The sequence below is a fragment of the Micromys minutus genome (genome assembly GCF_963924665.1).
Source record: "Micromys minutus genome assembly, chromosome: 25".
Lineage (NCBI taxonomy): Eukaryota > Metazoa > Chordata > Mammalia > Rodentia > Muridae > Micromys > Micromys minutus.
This window is the reverse complement of record NC_137960.1, coordinates 9689529-9709054: the sequence shown is the minus strand read 5'-3', so window position 1 is coordinate 9709054 and position 19526 is coordinate 9689529. Positions and strand designations below refer to the sequence as shown.

General features: G+C 46.1%; 1 protein-coding gene across 3 annotated transcripts in view; it reads left to right on the top strand.

The window, feature by feature from the left end:
- MCM3AP (minichromosome maintenance complex component 3 associated protein) overlaps positions 1–19526 on the top strand; it is a 45142-nt gene that overhangs the window by 17333 nt on the left and 8283 nt on the right. For all 3 annotated transcript variants that reach the window (XM_080937897.1, XM_080937898.1, XM_080937896.1), the window contains exons 12-25: positions 801–1042; positions 1342–1541; positions 2264–2364; positions 4346–4477; positions 4866–4979; positions 7851–8003; positions 11309–11506; positions 13496–13564; positions 13647–13781; positions 14950–15103; positions 16482–16740; positions 16939–17036; positions 18043–18433; positions 19000–19257. In XM_080937897.1, the coding sequence (XP_080794023.1) occupies positions 801–1042; positions 1342–1541; positions 2264–2364; positions 4346–4477; positions 4866–4979; positions 7851–8003; positions 11309–11506; positions 13496–13564; positions 13647–13781; positions 14950–15103; positions 16482–16740; positions 16939–17036; positions 18043–18433; positions 19000–19257 (2504 nt within the window). The remainder of the gene's footprint in view (positions 1–800; positions 1043–1341; positions 1542–2263; positions 2365–4345; positions 4478–4865; positions 4980–7850; positions 8004–11308; positions 11507–13495; positions 13565–13646; positions 13782–14949; positions 15104–16481; positions 16741–16938; positions 17037–18042; positions 18434–18999; positions 19258–19526) is intronic.

The window sequence follows — 19526 nt, the reverse complement described above, 5'->3', positions numbered from 1 at the left end:
CTGATACAGGTCTGCTTTCTGGGCTCTTCTGCTCATTGCTTCCCTGCTGTGGAACTAGGGGGTTCCCACTGAGCATTTGGGGCCAGACCAAGTTCACTCTTTAGTTTGAGATAGGATCTTACTGTGTAGTCCTGGCTGGCCTGGACCTTGTATGTAGACCAGGCTGGCCTCACTCAGAATCACAGAGGTCCACCTGCCACTGCCTCCTAAGCATTAGCACTAAAGGTGTTCACAGCCAGGGATTTGGGAATAAAAGGAACCAGACCAAGTTCTTTCTTATTCCCACACCATTGTTTTTCATCAGTTACCAGAGAACCTAAAGATAGAGATTAAGACTTTTCACTTGGTTCATTGAGGATTGCCTTTGTTCTCCCATGTTCGGCCCTTGCACACCTGACAGAAGAGCTGGGGACACAGAAGGCCATGTCAAGGTGTTCCACCCCTGCACAGGGTGTGACTGGTATGCTCACACACCACTGTCCAGCAAATGGCAGCATTACAGTTGACATGTATGTTTGTGTTTCCCCCATCCACCCCACAGCTCTTCCTTCTAACTCCGTTGTCAGGGAAGTGCTGTGGCTTTGAATGAATGGGCCACCGTCACTGACAGAGGAGCACAGTAGTTTGTCTCATTCCGTGCATGGCTAGTGATGCCCTCAAGATTCCCTGACACTGGAAGCTTTCTCGTCTCACACCTGTCCAGTCTTGCTTTGATCGGGGGTCCAGCAGTTGGGTGTGGTGAGACATAGCTGTCCTCTTTCCCTGCTGACTCCTCTGTGCGCTCTTTGTGGTCTTGGTAGCTGTGTTGAGCTGAATCGGTCGGCATTCTTGGAACCAGAGGGGCTATGCAAGGCCAGGAAGTCAGTGTTTATTGGCCGGAAGCTGACGGTGTCAGTTGGAGAAATTGTGAATGGAGGGCCACTGCCTCCTGTTCCTCGCCATACACCTGTGTGTAGCTTTAACTCCCAGAATAAGTATGTTGGAGAGAGCCTGGCCACAGAGCTGCCCATCAGCACACAGAGATCTTCTGGAGACTCAGCAGGTAAGTCAAGTTGTAGTTTTCCTTGGAAGCCTCCTGTCACCTGAAGATTTTGTCTTGGTCAGATGCTTAAATGTCTCTTGCTTTGCCTGGATTTGGAGTTTTGAAGCCCTCGTTAGGGCTTGTGACACTACGATACAGTTTCCACACAAAGCTCTGTCAGCCTGCGCCATGTCCCTTTAGATGGTCGTCAGGAGGGCAGTCTGCTCCTGGCGCTACGGATAGCTGTGTGTCCTTTCATAGAGACTGTAGTTATGTGGTTCTGGAACAAATGTCTTCAGCACCTGTGTGTTTGTTTCTAGGTGGTGGGAGAGGAGAGAAAGATGAGGCGGAGGTGAATGTGCCGTCGTTGGCTGTCCTCCCACAGCTGCCTCCTGCACCTTCAGCCACCTCGGTGCCTCACATCCAGTCACTGACCCCAGCTGTGGCACCCAGCCTTTTCCAGGCCTCCTCACAGCCTGAGGTGCTGCTGCCAAAGCCTGTGTCCATGTACTCTGATTCGGTAGGAATCCTGCATGTTAAAGCCTGTCTGTACATATTCTGTGAGGGCACTGTGTTGCTCAGTCTTGTTAGATAAGGACGGTGAAGGAGAGAGGATGGACCTTTTCAGGGTCATAGCCTCAGGTGGCTGAGGTAGGACCACTGCCTACAGTACCTACAGGGGCTGGTCTTCATATTAGCAGTCAGAGTTGGACTTGAATGGTTCCTCCCATAATAGCAAGCTGAACCCTGCATATCTGAAGTCAGTACCTGCTTATGTGTGACACCCAGCAAACAGGCTAACCAGGGCCTGTGGGTCACAACAGTGCTTTGTGCCTGTAGGCAAAGGGTGGCTTTGTTTTTGAGCAGATCTTGTTTGTTGAACGAGTGGGGACTTGATCGTACCTCACTGGCCTCTCAGGCAGACCTTGTGCGCTGTCCCTACAAGAGAGTCCAGAGGAAAAGCCTAAGGGCACAGGAATTGAAGATTTTGATGTGCACAAGAAATGATGGGTAAAGGTGTTGTTGGGCTACCTACAGGGCAGTCCTCAGTAGGCTTGCTCTAAACCCTGTGGAAGGCACCTTTCTGTTGTTCAGAGGTCTTCCTGAAGAACGGCACAGATCCTGCACTGAGGTCCCCATTCTTTGCTGGGAATACCTTCACAAATGTCACTAGGAAGTCTTCACCCGAGATGTCTGCCTTGGCAGACTCCCTGGTCTGACCCTGTGCTGGTCTCTCTGTAGGACCTAGCACAGGTGGTGGACGAGCTCATCCAGGAGACTCTGCAAGTGGACTGTGAGGAAGTCAGCTCTGCTGGGGCAGCCTACGCAGCTGCAGCTCTGCGGTGAGTGGCAGCCAACATGGCAGCCTTTCTTGCTTGGCTGATATTTGCTCTCTGGGCACAATCACGTCCTTCCTCACAAGGCTGTTGGCTCTTATCGGCAACCCAGTTCCCTGTGGTTAAGATGCACAATTTCAGGGGCTTTGCTCCTCTCTGAGGCCTGTTTTCTCTGGTCTCTAGAGAGCTGCAGTTTCTGTTTCTGACCTTTAGTTTTTATTAGTATGTAATTTTCCATTTGTGATTTTTTTTTTAATGTTTCACATTTTATTCATTTTATTGTTTATTTTAGGTGTTTCAGGGTTTTGCTTGCAGGTATGTGTGTACTCCATGCATGCTCGGTCCCTGCATGCAGATTGCAGAAGAAAGTATCAGCTCCCCTGGAACTGAAGTTGCAGACTCAGGTCCTCTAGAGCACTCAGTGCTCCTAACTGCTGAGCCATCTCTCCAGCCCTAGCTCTTTATTTTTTAATTTTCGGTAGTGAGGAGTTGCTTTGGAAACAGGGTCACTATGTAGACCACACTGGCCTCCGACCCACTGAGATTAGCTTGCTTCTGCTCCACCAGTGCTGGGACTGAAGACATACCTTACCATCCCCAGCCTATAGCCCTGAACTTCTGATCCTCCACCCCTGACCTCCTGAGCAGGGTTGCGTGCACTGCCGCGACTGTCCAGGAGTGCTGTGGCGGTTCTTTCCCCCATTCTTTGTGACAGGAAGTAGCATCTCGCTAGACTGGGCTTGTATTTCTCTAATGGCAGGCGGGCTTGCTCCTGTTTCGTGTCTTTTTTACTCATTTACATACTTTTCCTGGAGCTGTAAATGAGTTGTTTTCCTTCTACTTGAGCTATCTGTGGTTGAGTTGCAGGAGCTTCTTTATATTCTGGATGCTAATCTCTTATTATAAAATTCACATGTATTTTCTCTCATTCTCTGGGTTGTATTTCCCCCCTTTTCTGTTTCAGCCTCTACCTCCAAGAGCAGAGACAATAGGCAGGTAGCACCATGCCTGACGTACAGCTCTGAGGCGTGAGCCCAGGCCTTTGGGCCTGTTAGACAAGCATTCTAGCAACTGAGCCACCGCCCTGGCCCCGGCTCATCTTCTTACCTCTTGTAATGTCTCTAATGCCTGGAGCATTCAGACTTTGACACCATCTAATCTTTCTAATTTTTCCTTTGTCACCTGTGCTTTCGGGGTCTTACCTAAGAAATTGCTGCCAGATCCAATGCCGTGATAATATTCCTGTTTGCTTCTACACGTTTTATAGCTTAAGTTTTTTCTGTTTTCTGTTTGTTCATTTGTTTGGACTGTGTCTCAGTTTGGAGCCCTGGCTTGCCTGAACTCAGTATGTAGATCAGACTGTCCTGGAGATGTTCAAATGACTGACAGGGCCTGGAGTTGTAGCTCAGATTGTTTGTATCCTTAGGCTAACATGTTAGGGATTCTCTCTCATTCCTTAATCTAAGCAATATACCTTATAAAACCAGTTTACCATTTCATTCGCAAAAATAAGTATTTACAATAAGAAATATAATAAACCCACTCCTATTTTTTTTCACTCCTATTTTTTTTTACTTGGTTTTTAAACTTGATTACTCTTTGAACCCCATTGTAAATTATATCTTTTGAGCTATATAATTTCAAAAGTCACAGAATCATCGTATATATGTGTATGCATGTTGTATATACATGCATATACATATATACTCTATTTGTGTATAGTATTGAGACAGTTGCAGCTCTGTGAGGTAGTAAGTATAGTTGTATTTTTTAATTGTAGATGCTTTTTAAAAATACTTTTATTTTTTTATTAATTATTACTATTACTCAGGTCACCGTGCCACCTCGGCATGACAGGCCTTTACTGCCGAGCCAGCTTGCCTGTGTTGAGCTATCTCTGCATTCCAGAAACAAATCTCGAGTGGCAAGAGTGAACGGTGGCTCACTGGTGTCTGGGTGTGAACGCCATCTGCTTTGTTTTGTTAAGTGTTTCCAATGCTGCCGTGGAGGACCTGATAACAGCTGCCACCACGAGCATTTTGAGGCACGTTGCAGCTGAAGAAGTGTCCATGGAAAGGCAGAGACTAGAGGAAGAAAAGCGGCAGGCCGAAGAGGAAAGGTGGGTCTGTCTTGTTCCCGGAGATGGGCGTGGAGTTCAGTCTCCGCCAGTCCTGACCCTGCACCTCTGATACCCCTCCTGCCCTCTGACCCTGTTGGGCCATTCCTCACCCCTCATGATTTGTGTGCGTGCATGCGTGTGTGCATGTGTGTGTGTGTGTATGTTGGGGGGTGGATGGCGTATTGATGTGAGTGCAGGTTCCTGCGGAGGCCAGAAGAGGGTGTTAGGTCCCCGGGGTGAATAGTGCCATGCGGGTGCTGGGACCTGAACCTTCAAGAATACTGTGCTCTTAACCACTGAACCATTTCTCCAGTGCACATCTCTTTCATTCTTTTTTTTTTTTTTTTTTTTTTTTTTTTTTTTGTGCTTTTTTCCCGTTTACCTCTAGGTTGAAGCAAGAGAGAGAACTGATGTTATCTCAGCTGAGCGAGGGCCTGGCTGCAGAGCTGACAGAACTCATGGTGACAGAGTGCGTGTGGGAAACCTGCTCTCAGGAGTTTAGGTGAGTGAAGTGCTGCGTCCTGAGTATCAGGACTGGTAGGTGGGAGGAGGGGCTGTGGCCAAGCTGGCAGTAATCTGTGCATGTATACCAGGGTCTCTCTGGCTGTCCTTCAGATATGCAGAGCTCTATCTGCCTGGCTTCCCGGGTGCTGGCATTAAAGGCTTTTAGACAGCCAAATGTCCTCAGATGTCTTATCAGGAGGCATGAGATGTGTCTGTTGACAAATTTACTAAAGAACCTTTCTTTCTAAAGATTTATTTACTCATTATATATAAGTACACTGCAGCTGTCTTCGGACACACCAGAAGAGGGCGTCAGATCACATTACAGATGGCTGTGAGCCACCATGTGGTTGCTGGGAATTGAACTCAGGACCTCTGGAAAAGCAGTCAGTGCTCTTAACCGCTGAGCCATCTCTCCAGCCCCTAGAGAACCTTTTTATAGCTGTCCATATGCCATTTTTCTTCAAGTAAAGGAGCCTTTCTAAAGCTTGTTGTGGGTGAGGCTTCCTTGGTCTTTTCACTGGAGAGCTTTAACCATTTTGCTGTTGAGCTTCAGGAATGGAAGAAAGTCTGTCCTTCTGCTTTTGTCCCGCTGAGCTGGCATGAAGCTGGCGGAGCACAGTGTCCATCACAGCTCCCAGCACGGAGGGTGTGTTTTCAGTCCGTGTTCTCTCCATTCCTGTTAGTTAGGAGCCTGTTTCTCTAGGTGCTGTAAAAAAAGAGATCTCACACAATGATGGCAAATCTCAGTTCTCAGTTCTCTGAGGCAGGGTCACACTTTGTAGCCTAGAATGACCTAACACTTACTATGTAGCTCATGTTGGTCTTGAACTTGGATCATTCTCCAGTGTACTAGATTAATTTACTATGTTGTTTTGTCTTCTGAGACAAGAGCTCACTATGTAGACCTTGAACTCACTTTTTCGGCCAGGGTAGTCTCAAACTCGGAGAAAGTCACTTGTCTCTGCCTCCCAGGTACTGTAATTAAAGTGTGTGCCAGCATGCTAGGTCAGTGAATTTATTTTTAATCCCAGATAAAAACCCAGGACTTGGTGACGTGAGGTAAGTGCCTGCGGTTCTAGGTCTCTCAGAGTTTGGCTCAGTCTGTAATGTCTCTGGTACCCATAAAGATGAGCTATTGGGAATGAGTCTCCTCTGTTTATGGTTACTTCTGTTTTAACTTGGTCGTTTTTCTGCTGCCCTGTTTAATAGAATTCTTGTATTTAAAAGTTTCGTTTCTGGGGTCAGAGAGATGGCTCAGTGGTTAAGAGTGCTTGCTGTTCCTCCAGAGGTCCCGAGTTCAGTTCCTAGTACCTGCACAGGGCACTTGCAGTCACATGTAACACCACCTCCAGGGACTCTGATGCCCTTTTCTGGCCTCTGCAGGCTCCCAAACACACGCATACGCATGCATCACATAACATTGTATGTTTCTCTTTGTATCTGGGTACATACAGTAGTACATGCCTGTCATCCCAGTACTTGTGAAGCTGAGGGAGGAGGACAGGTTTTAGGCCACCTCAGGTTACAAAGCAAATTCTGGGTCAGCTGGGGTTAATAGTGAGATTCTCTTTGAAAAAGAGAAAAGTCTGAGATACTGATTTATCTGAGTGCAACCATGTTCTGACCAGAGGAAGCCATTCCTAGTAGCCACTAGGGTTTATCATGTGTGGACGGTACTTCTAATTGTAAATAGCACATATTGCTGGTGAGACTTTGGACTTGTCTAAGTAGTCATTTAAAAATAAGAATTAGGGCTGGAGAGATGGCTCAGTGGTTAAGAGCACTGACTGCTCTTCTGGAGGTCCTGAGTTCAATTCCCAGCAACCACATGGTGGCTCACAACCATCTGTGATAGGATCTGATGCCCTCTTCTGGTGTGTCTGAAGACAGGGACAGTGTGCTCACATACATAAAATAAATAAAAAATAAATAAATAAAAATTCAAAGGCACTTGTTGCCAAGTTAATGACCTGGATTCAAGCTCCTGCCATTGTCCTGTAACCTCCACATGCAGCCATGGTGCATTGGAGTCTCCTTCCTACCAAACAGAATCAAGTTTACGTGTGTTGGCTTCGAGTGCGGGCTCTTGTTTAGTTCGGTTCACCTGCTGTGCTCAAGTAGTGTCCCCCTCCACCCAGGTTCCATACCTGTGTAAGTTAAAGCTTTGTTTCTGGGTTATGGTGGCCTGTTTGAACTTGATCTGGCACCCCGAATGACATTTTTCTTTTATCTTCCCAGGTGCTCTGCTTTTAAGAAAAAAATAAAACTCTTGAACTTTCTCTTATAGTGGAAATGTTATTATATATGTCATTATATTTCCATATGAAATCAGTCTCCAGCTCTTTCTAGGGTGGGTACAGCAGTCAAAGCCAGGACCTTACACTTGAGAACTGTCTTAAGTTGGTTTTCATTGCTGTGGTAAAGAGCACAACTGGAAAGCAGCTTGGACGGGACAGTGTTTGTTTGGTTCACCCTGCTCTGCCGCAGCTCACTGTTGCAGGAAGTCAGGGCAGGAACCTGTTGGTGCGAGCTGAAGCAGAGGCCATGGAACACTGCCTATTGGCTCCTTCTTTGTTTGATCAGCTTCCTAATTTACATACCCCAGGACTGTTTGCACAGTAGCCCACCGGCTCCTTTTGGCTGGGCCCTCTCACATCAGTCACTAATCAAGAAAATCCTTACAGACTTGCCTATTGGCAATTGGATGGAGGCATTTTCTCAGTCGAGGGTTCTCTTCCCATATAGCTCCAGCGTTGACAAGTTGATAGACCACATTCCCGGCCCAGACTCATGTTTTTAAAGCAGTCCCTTAAGTGTCCGTGGCCTTTGGTGTAGCTGCTTCTAAGGTAATTGCTCTGTGTTCTAGGAGTGCAGTAGAAACAGACCAGAAAGTCCGCATAGCCCGCTGTTGTGAAGACGTCTGTACACAGCTGGTGGATTTGTTTCTTGCTGAGGAAATTTTCCAGACTGCAAAAGAGACACTCCAGGAACTTCAGTGCTTCTGCAAGTATCTACAGAGGTTAGTTCTGTGTTCGTACAGCTGAAGTCCACCCACACAGAAGTCTTCTATCCGGTTCATTATGTGTGAGCTATCAGTTCCATTAGCCAAAGATGAAGGGCTCACAGATTCATAAGGATGTATATCTAATGTAGACTTAGGATATCCTGTATTTGAGCAAATATTTATAGAGTGCTTGTTTTTTATTTATTGTTTGTTTATTGGCTGTACTAGACCCAGGGAAATATGTCTTTGAATATGTTAAATAATTCACGATGGCATCACTAACATGAATGAATCTCTCACACTGGTATTCTCTTATAAAAAACTGATATTCTCTTTAAGAAAACAAAAATCAAACCATTTATATTTTATATTTATTTTATTTTATTTTGTATATAGTGTTTTGTCTGCATGTATGTATATGAACCACATGCATGCCTAGAGACCAAGGATGTCAGAAGAGGTGTCACATCCATTGGAACTAGAGTTACAGACAGTTGTGAGCTGCCACAGTGCTAGTAATAGAACCCAGGTCCTCTGCAAGAGCAACAAGTAACTCTTAACACAGCACTAGCTCTCCAGCTCCTAAAAGTGATATTTTTGGTGATGCTGTGACTGCATTGTGAGTTGAAAATGCATTTACTACCCTTGACCTTCCCAGTCCCCAGCTCAGTAACAGAATCCACTCAGCAGCGTCAGGTGATTGCTTTCTTGGCTGACAGGGTAGTAGCTAGGTGTCGAAGGTTTTCTCATGATATTGAGAAAGTATTGTATAGCATATCACAAGTCGAGGACAAAACTTCTTAATGTGGGTTCTATAACTGACTCTGAGGGCTACAGAAAAGTAAAATGAGAGTAGTAAAAGGTTTCTGAGTGTGCAGTGACCAAAGGTGAAGTCACAATCAAATGTGTTTGGCATTGCTCACTCCTTAGCCCGTGAGACTTCACTGCAGTTCATAGCATGTGGATTCTCCACCGCTATGCCGTCATAAAGAGTGAAATGTCTGTGACTCAAGACTGTTCTTTCTATAGAGGACCTAAAGTGCCCTTACTATTCAGACAAAACTATATTATAGGACTAGAATAGGCTAGTTAAGGAAAACACCAGAGTCTGATTATGTTTCTTAAAGATTTATTTATTATCTTGTGTGTGTGGGTGTTTGGTCTGTATGTGTATCTGTGTGCCATGTGTGTGTAATGCACAGATAGTGTAGCAAAGGTCAGAGGAAGGCTCTGATGTCCTAAACCGCAGTTAGACTGTGGGAGCGCCCATGTGTGTGCTCTGGAGGAGCAGCCAGTGGTCTTGACTGCTGAGCATCTCTCTGCCATGATAAAGCTCCAGAGCCATAATATTTCATATCATCAGCTGCTATCAGATTGGCATAGCTTTGGGCTATGTTGTGTTAGACAAAGCAGGTATATATCTATGTCCTTAGTATGCAAATTTACATTCATATTCAGTATATGAATGTATAGGTAGTTTGTTTATATAGAGAGAATAGAATATATATATATATATATATATGTATGTGTACACACATACACACACCTCAAAGAGTTGTTTTAAGTAAATCTCTTTATAATTTATTATCAGTAAATGTTTCATTTCTATATCTATTTTATATACCTGTATGCCAGGGGTAATATACAAATTGGGTTAAAAAGGGATTGTAAATAGAAAAGAGTTTAAAAATCTTAAGCTAGGAAATTAAATTTGAAGTCCAATTTTTTATGAATTCATATCATTTTGGTAATGTCATAAAGTTTAAAAAGAAATCCAGGTATTAAGTTTGAGTTTCTCTCCCCATAGTAGAAAACAACTAATTTATAAAGAAATATATACAAACAGTATATGTCCAAACTAAACACCGTAGCCCGTGTCAGGCTGGGTAATGGTGAACGTAGTCTGAGCACAGTGGGTGCACAGGTGGTTGGTTGGGTATAGCTATGACTTTTCAACAGAACAGGGGCACACGGTGTGTTACTTCAGCTCACTGTTCAGGTGTTACGTGTGCTGTAGGGTGGTCCGTTTTATGCTGAAATATGAAAAAATGCTATGTCCTTGATGGTAGCAACAGTCTAAAAAGGAACACATCCCAGAGAAAACTCTCTAGGACAGACTGCTGTCAGTTCTTCAGAAGTAGCAGCTACTGGTACTCTTCTAGAAACTTTACTCAATAAAATGTGGAGGCCCGACCTTTGTAGCATGGTGTCAGATTCTTCTGTTTCTGTCAGCACAGTGTTGCAATATGCTGTTGGAAGTATCTGTGCTTTAAGGGACTGACCCTCTAGTTATTGTCACGTGATGCTCTCTGTGGCTGTGACAGTGCCTTAGCGACCTCTCTTGTATTGACCTTTTACATGTCTGTTCACATGCATGTTGGGACCTACATTCCTGTTTGCTGGTCTTAGGGGTCATTGTATATTAAGTTTGTGTCCAGACTGCCTTTCAGAGATAATTCAGTGTTAGTACTTATGTCTGGCAGCTCGGAGCTCACTGAGCTTTTGTTTTTTATTACATTTTAATTGAGATTAATTTTTACTTTAAGTACTCTTGCTGAAAAAACAACAAACAACTTAAATCGATTGTCAAAACCACACTCTCATGAAGGTTGATGTTAAGGGGATTATATGATTAGACAGTGGAGAGATAGGCAGGAAAGAGTCAGGAGAAGGGGGAGATTGAAGAGGAGGCAGCATGGAAGCAGATGTGAATGTTTCAGCGCATTTCTTCATTAGTAACATTGTCATGAATATTTCTAAGGGTTTCTATGGGTCTATTTATCTCATATAGATGGGCAGTTTATATCTTTGTCCACTGGTTGTAAGCTTATTGTGTAGAGGGCCTGTGGATTGAGAATTTAACATATAAACTTGTTTGATAAGTTAATGGTTGTGGAGTCATGTTTCTACTGGGTGATGGAGGAAAGTGAGTGAAAACAACACGCAGGGGCGGTGGAGTGAACCGTGTCAGAGTTTTAGAGGCAGCATGAAGAGGTGATCTTTATTTAATATTTACCGCAATAATAATAATAATAAGAGATGGCTTAGTGGTTAAGAACATTTGCTGTTGCTGCAGAAGACCTGTGTTCAGTTCCTAGCACCTGCATGGTGGCTCACAACCATTCATAACCATACAAGATGTACATATATGTACACAGGCAAAACATATACATGACATTAAAATGAATAAATAAATGTAAAAAAATTATAGCAAACAAAACCCACATTTCCATATTTGTATACTGGACTTTGTATTTTATCCCCCCGTGGATGAGCCTTAAACACACCATCCAATAACGATATGCTGGTTTGTCCTCTAGGTGGAGGGAAGCTGTTGCAGCCCGGAAGAAGTTGCGGCGTCAGATGCGGGCCTTCCCTGCAGCACCGTGCTGTGTGGATGTGAATGACCGGCTGCAGGCACTAGTGCCCAGTGCAGAGTGCCCAATCACTGAGGAGAACCTGGCCAAGGGCCTTTTGGACCTGGGCCATGCAGGGAAAGTAGGCATCTCCTGCACCAGGTCAGTCCCAGTGGCACATCCCAGGGCTCCATGCCCCAGTTACTTTTACTGTGGGTTAGACTGATGCCTTTGTGGATGGAGATGGGTGGAGCCCAGAAGTGAGGACAGACACAGGAGCGCGTCTTGAAGGCTGTGCTTCCCACACTTCTGAACGTGGGACTTGTCTGCCACTAGGAAGAGAGGCTCCAGTTTTGCATGACCTTGAAAGACCTAGGTCTGTTGGTAGACTGGTGATTCCTAAGCCTGCCTGGCTCTGCTTCCACACTGCTCCCATTGTGCTTTCCTTCACATCCACCTCCACCTCCTCTGGCTGCATCCCTCATTTCTGTGTCACCCTCAGCCAGGCCCTTCCTGCTGCTCTTCCCAGTCTCTCTGTGTAGTCTAGTTCCTGAGGCCCAAACTACCCAATCATAGCACTTCAGGCTTGGTGTTTCTCCGTAGGCACAGCATCAATGCTATTTGTTGGTTTTTGTTTTTACAAGGAGCTCTTACAGCCTTGGGGAGACAATATGGAGGTGCCATAGGCTTACCTCATGGGGTATGTCTCTTACTCTGGTCATCACAGGAGTTCTCTCTGAGCATTTTCTCCTAAGGGTTGTCTGGTCCACTGGGTCCCACGTCATCTTCGAGCCCTATGTAAATAGTGATTTAGTCAGGCCCGTGCTCTGAGGTCGGGGGTTGGGGCTTTACTCTGACCCATGGCTGCTGTCACACAGTCTGGCCTCCTGAAGTTACAGTTTCTTTGTTTTTGTTTTGTGAGACAGGGTTTCTCTATGTAGCCTTGGCTGCTTGGTTAATAGCTTCAACTTAGAAATCACCTGCCTCTGCCTCTCTGCCTCTGCCTCTCTGCCTCTCTGCCTCTCTCTCCCTCTGCCTCTCTGCCTCTTTGCCTCTCTGCCTCTGTCTCTCTGCCTCTCTGTCTCTCTGCCTCTCTGTCTCTCTGTCTCTCTGTCTCTCTGCCTCTCTGTCTCTCTGCCTCTCTGCCTCTGTCTCTCTGCCTCTCTGTCTCTCTGCCTCTCTGTCTCTCTGCCTCTCTGCCTCTGTCTCTCTGCCTCTCTGTCTCTCTGCCTCTCTGTCTCTCTGCCTCTCTGTCTCTCTGCCTCTCTGCCTCTGCCTCTCTCTCTCTGCCTCTCTGTCTCTCTGCCTCTCTGTCTCTGCCTCTCTGTCTCTCTGCCTCTTTGTCTCTCTGCCTCTCTGTCTCTCTGCCTCTCTCTCTCTCTGCCTCTCTGTCTCTCTGCCTCTCTGTCTCTGCCTCTCTGTCTCTCTGCCTCTTTGTCTCTCTGCCTCTCTGTCTCTCTGCCTCTCTGTCTCTCTGCCTCTCTGTCTCTCTGCCTCTCTGTCTCTCTGCCTCTCTGCCTCTCTGCCTCTGCCTCTCTGTCTCTCTGCCTCTGCCTCTCTGCCTCCTCTGCCTCTGCCTCTGCCTCTCTGCCTCCTCTGCCTCTGCCTCTGCCTCTCTGCCTCTCCAGTGCTAGGATCAAAGGTGTGTGCCACCATGCCTGGTGTGGGCGTGGTTTGTGAGCCACTCTAGCCATCACAGAGGCTCTTCTCCCATGAGAGCCTGTTCTAGGAGGGCAGGAATGTTGTCTATTTTCATAGCCAGCTCACAGTGAATAGTGCAGCAAATATTTGATGGGGTTGGACGACCCATTATTTTATCAGAATCTAAATATTCTCCCCCAGGAAATACTGAACAGTTTCTTTTCACTCCGAAACATCAGTAAATACTATTTATTACTTATTTTTAAATTTTTCATACAGTATATTTTGATTGTATTTTTTTCCTCTCTCCTACCTCCTCCCAGTTTCCCAGCCTATTCATGTTCTTTCTCTCTCCTAAAAATAAAAGATGACAACAACAAAACAAAACCCATGAGGTCTGTTTTGTGTTGGTCGTTACTGCTGAGCATGAGGTCTGTACTAGGGGAAGTAAATGCTACTAATTTCTTTGCAAGTCACACATAGTCCTGTGTCTTTTCTTCCTATTTGTAGGTTGAGGCGGCTTAGAAACAGGACAGCTCACCAGATGAAGGTCCAGCACTTCCACCAGCAGCTGCTGAGGTCTGTCAGTCGGTCTCTCAGTTTGACTGTCCCTGCTTGGGCACTGTCCATTGGCTCACCCGTGGTACTCTGTCCCTTCCAGTAATGCTGCGTGGGCACCTCTGGACCTGCCATCCTTTGTGGCTGAGCACCTCCCTGTGAAGCAGAAGCAAGTATTTTGGAAACTGGTGCTGGTGTTGCCTGATGGAGCAGAGCAGACTCCAGAGAGTCCGGGCAGGTCAGAAGTTTGTGTGGGCAGCCTGGGTGCCGGTCCCGAGAGGGGCTCGTGATATTTATTTAGATTATTTAACCCTATGGTGTAGTGCCCTGACTAGTATCTACTTTAGTTCAGACTCTGGCCAGCGTGTGCACTTGTGTACCTCGTGCTTGCACTGCCCACAGAGGCCAGAAGAGGGCGTCAGATCCTCTGTATCTGGAGTCAGCTGCCATGTTTTTGTCCCTTGTAGGAGCAGCCAGTGCTCTTTACTGCTGAGCCATCTCTCCAGCCCTGAGGAATATTTGTTTGTCTGTTTTGTGTGTGCACATGGGGGGGTGGTCAAAGGACAGACTTGCAGAAATCTTCTCTCTCCTCACACCAGTGGCTCTCAACCTACATAGCACTGTGACTCTTAAGTACAGCTCTTCACACTGTGGTGACCCTCAATCATAAAATCATTTCTACTGCTACTTCGTACCTGTCATTTTGCTGTTGTTAGGAATCATAAATATCTGTTTTCCGATGCTCTTAGGGGACCCCTGTGAAAGAATTGTTCAATCCCCCTAAAGGGGTTACATACAACCCACAGGCTGAGAAGCACTGTCTTCCACTTTCTAGGTTCTAGGGATAGCAGTAAGGTTGGCAGGCTTGGTGGCAGGTGTCTTTCATCTACTGAGCTGTCTCACTGGCCCAGTATCACAAGTTTGACTTTGTAAAATAGTTCATTGGTGGTGGCGTTTGGTTTTGAGACAAGGTCTCACTATGTGCCCTGACTGGCCTAGAACTTGCTATGATCATGCCGGCCCAAACACAGAGATCCAGCTGCCTCTGCCTCCCAGTTGCTGGCATTAAAGGTGTGCACCAACCGACCTTACTGAAATGGATATTTTTAATTCTAGGGATGGTTTCTATTGCTCAGGGATCTTTCCTTTTTGGTTCACAGTTTTAAATCTCACTGGAATGAGCCAGCTTCATGACTGTCCTTTCCACTTACTCAAATAAATAACCCAGTAGAGGTCCCAACTTCATCTTAACATAATAACTTGTTTTGTGCAGGTGAGCTTCACAATCAGATATGGTATCTGGGACCCTGTATCCATATGATATTTCTCTTGTTTTCCTGAAGATTTCTGTAAGTCATTTTAAAATTAGACATTTCATTAAATGTTTTTTGTTTTTTCATCTACAGAATACTAGAAAATTGGCTAAAGGTCAAGTTCACAAGAGATGACAGCTTGGTGGGTGACACACAAGATAATGACGGTGACATCCAGACCCTCTCAGTCTTTAATACACTCAGTAATAAAGGGGATCAACCAGTTTCTGTCAACGTGTGTATAAAGGTGAGTGACAGTTCTTCAGGTCCTTACCTCTAGGTTTCATTTTCTCTCATCAGATGTCACTGAAATCGATTACTATTTATTCTCCAAGTGGTTTCAAATGATTCTGAGATGATCAGAAGTGCCATTGCCTAGTTTTCTTTACATCTTGATTAATAGACCACAGCCATCTACTTAGTGTAAGGTTTTAGTCTGCATTCTAGGAGAACAGTGCATTCACTTTCCGTCGCCATTACAAATGGCAAATACCATGCATTTTTTAAGAGAGGAAGTTTACTTTTGCTCATAGTATTGAAGGTTTCGGTCCAGGGCTGATTGCCCTTGTTGCTTTTCTGAGGAAGCGCATAGCAGAAGCAAAACTGTGCACTTGACAGCTAGGACGCAGACAAGGAGGCTGGCATCCCACAGTCCTTCAAAGGCATGTCCCCAGTGACCTCAGATCTCCACAGATCCCACCTCTCCAGTATCGCTCCACCTCCCAGTCCTGCGGAGCCAGACGCCAAGCAATAAACACATGGCTCCTGAAGGCCGGACGACAGGGAGCACTGAGCCCTGGTTGCCACACACGTCCTTGAGAGTGTGATACAGTCTAACTATTCCTTTCTGTCTTAGCTTTGGCTGGACTCAGGTGCAGCCTCCATCCAACAGCATTTATAAATAAAACCTTTGTGTTTTATTGTGAGCACTCATCCCTGGTACTGTCCTACAGTTCTTTCATCTTGCCAGGTTTCTTAGTCCTTATGCCACTTACACACGGTCTTGTTACTATTTTTTTCTCCCAGAGAGAGAATTACATTTCCCAGCACTGCATTTCCTATGCTGTGGCTCTGCTCAGTAGGCTCTTGGGTTTGGAGAGAATTTGTCCATATGTTCTTGGAACAATGCTGGCAAACGTTTAGTACTTGTGTGATGTTGGTGTTGGTGATAGTAACAATACATTTTCTTGGTTTAGTCCCTTGCCTGACATGTGTTCTCTAGATGGTTCTGAAGAAAGGACATGTAGGGGGGAATTTTCTGATTCCTTTCCTCTCTAAAAGTATACTTAGCTTATCCTTCCCGTCCCCTCTCTGCTTTTTGTTGTTGTTGTTGTTGTTGTTGTTGTTGTGTTTCTCTGTGTAGCCCTCGATGCTCACTGTCCTGGAACTTGTGCTGTAGACTAGGCTGCCCTCAAACTCAGAGATCCACTGTCTCTGCCTCCTGGGTGCTAGAGCTAATGGGGTGTGCCACCACGCCTGGCCTGGCGTTGTCTCTAAGGACTGTCCAGAGCACAGTGAACGCATGGTGAATGCAGCACTCACACCAGCTGTCTTTGCTGAGGCAGACTGTCTCCTCTGTCTTGTCCTCTGGTACATTCGCCCTGACATCTTTAACTTTGTTGCAGGTGGCTCATGGCACCCTTAGTGACAGCGCCCTCGATGCTGTGGAGACACGGAAGGACCTGTTGGGAGCCAGTGGGCTCATGCTGCTGCTTCCCCCCAAAGTGAAGACTGAGGATGTGGCAGAGGAGGATCTGTACTGGCTGTCGGCTCTACTGCAGCTCAAGCAGCTTCTCAAGGCCAAGCCCTTCCAGCCCGCCCTGCCGCTGGTGGTCCTCGTACCCAGCTCCAGAGGAGACTCCACGGGGAAGGGAGTAGAGGATGGTGTGTGAAGGAAGCTTCGTTCCTTTAAGACGTGGGTGGGGCTTGAGCTCGCTGGATGGCCGGCAGAACGGCGTGTGGAACTTTGGGGACTAGAGCCTTATTTGTTCCGTCCACTGTGTGGAGGGCCAAGACTAGCTTGGGATGTGTCACACATGCAAATGAGTATCATTACCTGAGGCCTTCTTGTTTCTCTTAAAGGTCTCATGCTACAAGATTTGGTTTCAGCTAAGCTGATCTCAGATTACATCATTGTTGAGATTCCTGATTCTATTAATGATTTACAAGGCACAGTGAAGGTAAAGTTTCATCCTTTTTAAAGATCTATCGAGGTACTTTGTCTTTTTCTCTTCTGTTTTATCTTGAATTTTATGTAAGTGGCTGTTGTTCGGATTTTGAGACGGTGTCAGTGTTGTCAGTGACGTCAAGTTTGCTAGGCAGTCAGGTGACCTGAAAGCGGTGCCGCCTCCCTCTTCTGTCAGGAGTGTAGGCACCGTCCTGTCCAGTGTGTGGTAGTGATTTCCATTCTAATCGTATGTTTTCCACATATGTATAACTTCTTAAAAATACAGGCAAGAATAAAAACAAAATTTTAAAAACACCCATAGTGATGCTTTCAGTAATAAATTAAATGCATTTTTTGTCTTAGCTTTTATGAATTTAAAATGACCATTTATATCTTACATCTGAATGTCAGATTTACCTAATTATTCTTTTTTTAGAATGGTTGCTTTTACAAAATACAAAGAAATAACATTACCTGAGATTTCCTGAAAAGGTCTAGGAAAAGAAGTGTAGGGCTTACATATGGCCTGAGGATGTAGCTCAGGGGTACACACTCACTGACATATAATAAGGTCCTAGGCTGTATCTCCAGCACTGTATGAAAACCAAGCCAAGGCTGGACTGGAAGAAGTAAGTAATGGCAGAGCGTGAAGAAGCTTCCCGGCACTCAGTCAGTGAAGCCGCTACGTCTAGGAATAAGATGGTGTGGCTCTGCTTCCGTGGGTGGTGAGGAAGACCTCATGAGGCCCTTGATCCTTGTAGGAGGGCTCTGCAAGCTCCACTTACTAATTAGATAAGACTCATGGCACCCTCTGAGGTGCTTCTTGCTATCTGCAAGGCTCCAGAGACCCAGACTTAAGCACAGAGATGTCTTATGCCCTTTCCTGCAGTGACTGAGGTTTGTTCTTGGTATTTTCCTAATACAGCCATGGGCAGAGTGCTAAGCCCCTTTAGAAAACTACAGTTTAAAATGAGTATGAATTGTTGGAGCAGATCTCTCCCGATTGTCTTGTTCCTCAGGTGTCTGGAGCAGTCCAGTGGCTGATCTCCCAATGCCCTCAAGCCCTAGACCTTTGCTGCCAGACCCTTATTCAGTATGTTGAGGATGGGATCAGCCGTGAGTTCAGTGATCGCTTTTTCCACGACAGAAGAGAGAGGCGCCTGGGAAACCTGGCATCCCAAGAGCCCAGTGCCATTATTGAGCTGTTCAACAGTGTGCTGCAGTTTCTGGCCTCTGTGGTGTCCTCTGAGCAGCTGTGTGACATCTCCTGGCCTATCACGGAATTTGCTGAGGTGGGAGGCAGCCAGTTACTTCCTCACCTGCACTGGAACTCACCAGAGCATTTAGCTTGGCTGAAGCAAGCTGTTCTTGGGTTCCAGCTTCCACAGATGGATCTTCCACCCCCAGGGGGTACGTACCCACCCAAGGGGGGAGTAGAGGGCTAGCCTATTCTCCTTGTTTTAGAGGCACTGTACCAGGTGGTAGGTTACTGTGTACCTATCTACATCAAGCTCTGGGTTTCTGGGTGAGGATAAAACAGGATTTTATGGAGTGGGAGCTGTTGTTCTTTCCCCCAGGACAGTCCTGAGGTTGTCCCACAGGTCCCACTTACCAGAAGAGATAGGCTAGCTGAAAAGCATGAGACTTGTGTGACAGTCTGAGCTGCTGACTCTGCTGGTACCACAGCGCTTAAGTGCTTCTGTATGTCAGTTCCTTTAAAGCCCAGTGTGCCTACTGTGCCTGGGGAGGAGGCCTACGGGCTGTTCGAGGCAGACTCCACAGGTAGCCAAGTCTGACTCAAACCTGGCACTGCAGCGGCTGCTCTTTCCTGTGTTATGGCACTGGGAAGGAGGGAGCCTGCTTACTATTTAGCTGGCAGAGCTGTGGCCTCACACAGTAGCACTCCACTAAGAAAACGGCATTAATGACATTTCGTGGTTACTGATTCTTGGTCAAACCTGTAACTTTCTCTGCAGCCCCCTGGCTCCCCGTATGTTCCATGGTCATTCAGTATATCTCCCAGATTCCCAGCTCATGCCAGACACAGCCTGTCCTCCAGTCCCAGGTGGAGAACCTGCTGTGCAAAACATACCGAAAGTGGAAGAACAAGAGCCTCTCTTCAGGCCAGGAGTCGGGGCCTTCTGTTGCCGAGATACCGTGGGATGACATCATCGCCTTATGCATCAATCACAAGCTCAGGGACTGGACGTCCCCTAGACTTCCCGTCACATTAGGTAGTTGTCGTCCAGTGTTTGGGGGTTGGGTCCTCATGAGACTTTTTTAGGCTAATTTTACCAAAAGAAGAGAGTAGGGTTTTAGTTAGCTTGTTTGTTTGTTTGCTTGCTTGCTTTAAATAGGGTCTCATTGTGTAGCTCTGGCAAGCCAAACAAACAAAGCCATCTCTACTCTTTTGTTAAAATTAGATCAGGAAAGTAAGTCTTAGAAACTTCATGAAGCACTAAGGTTTGACTGGGCATGGTGGACCATATCTTTAACATTCAGG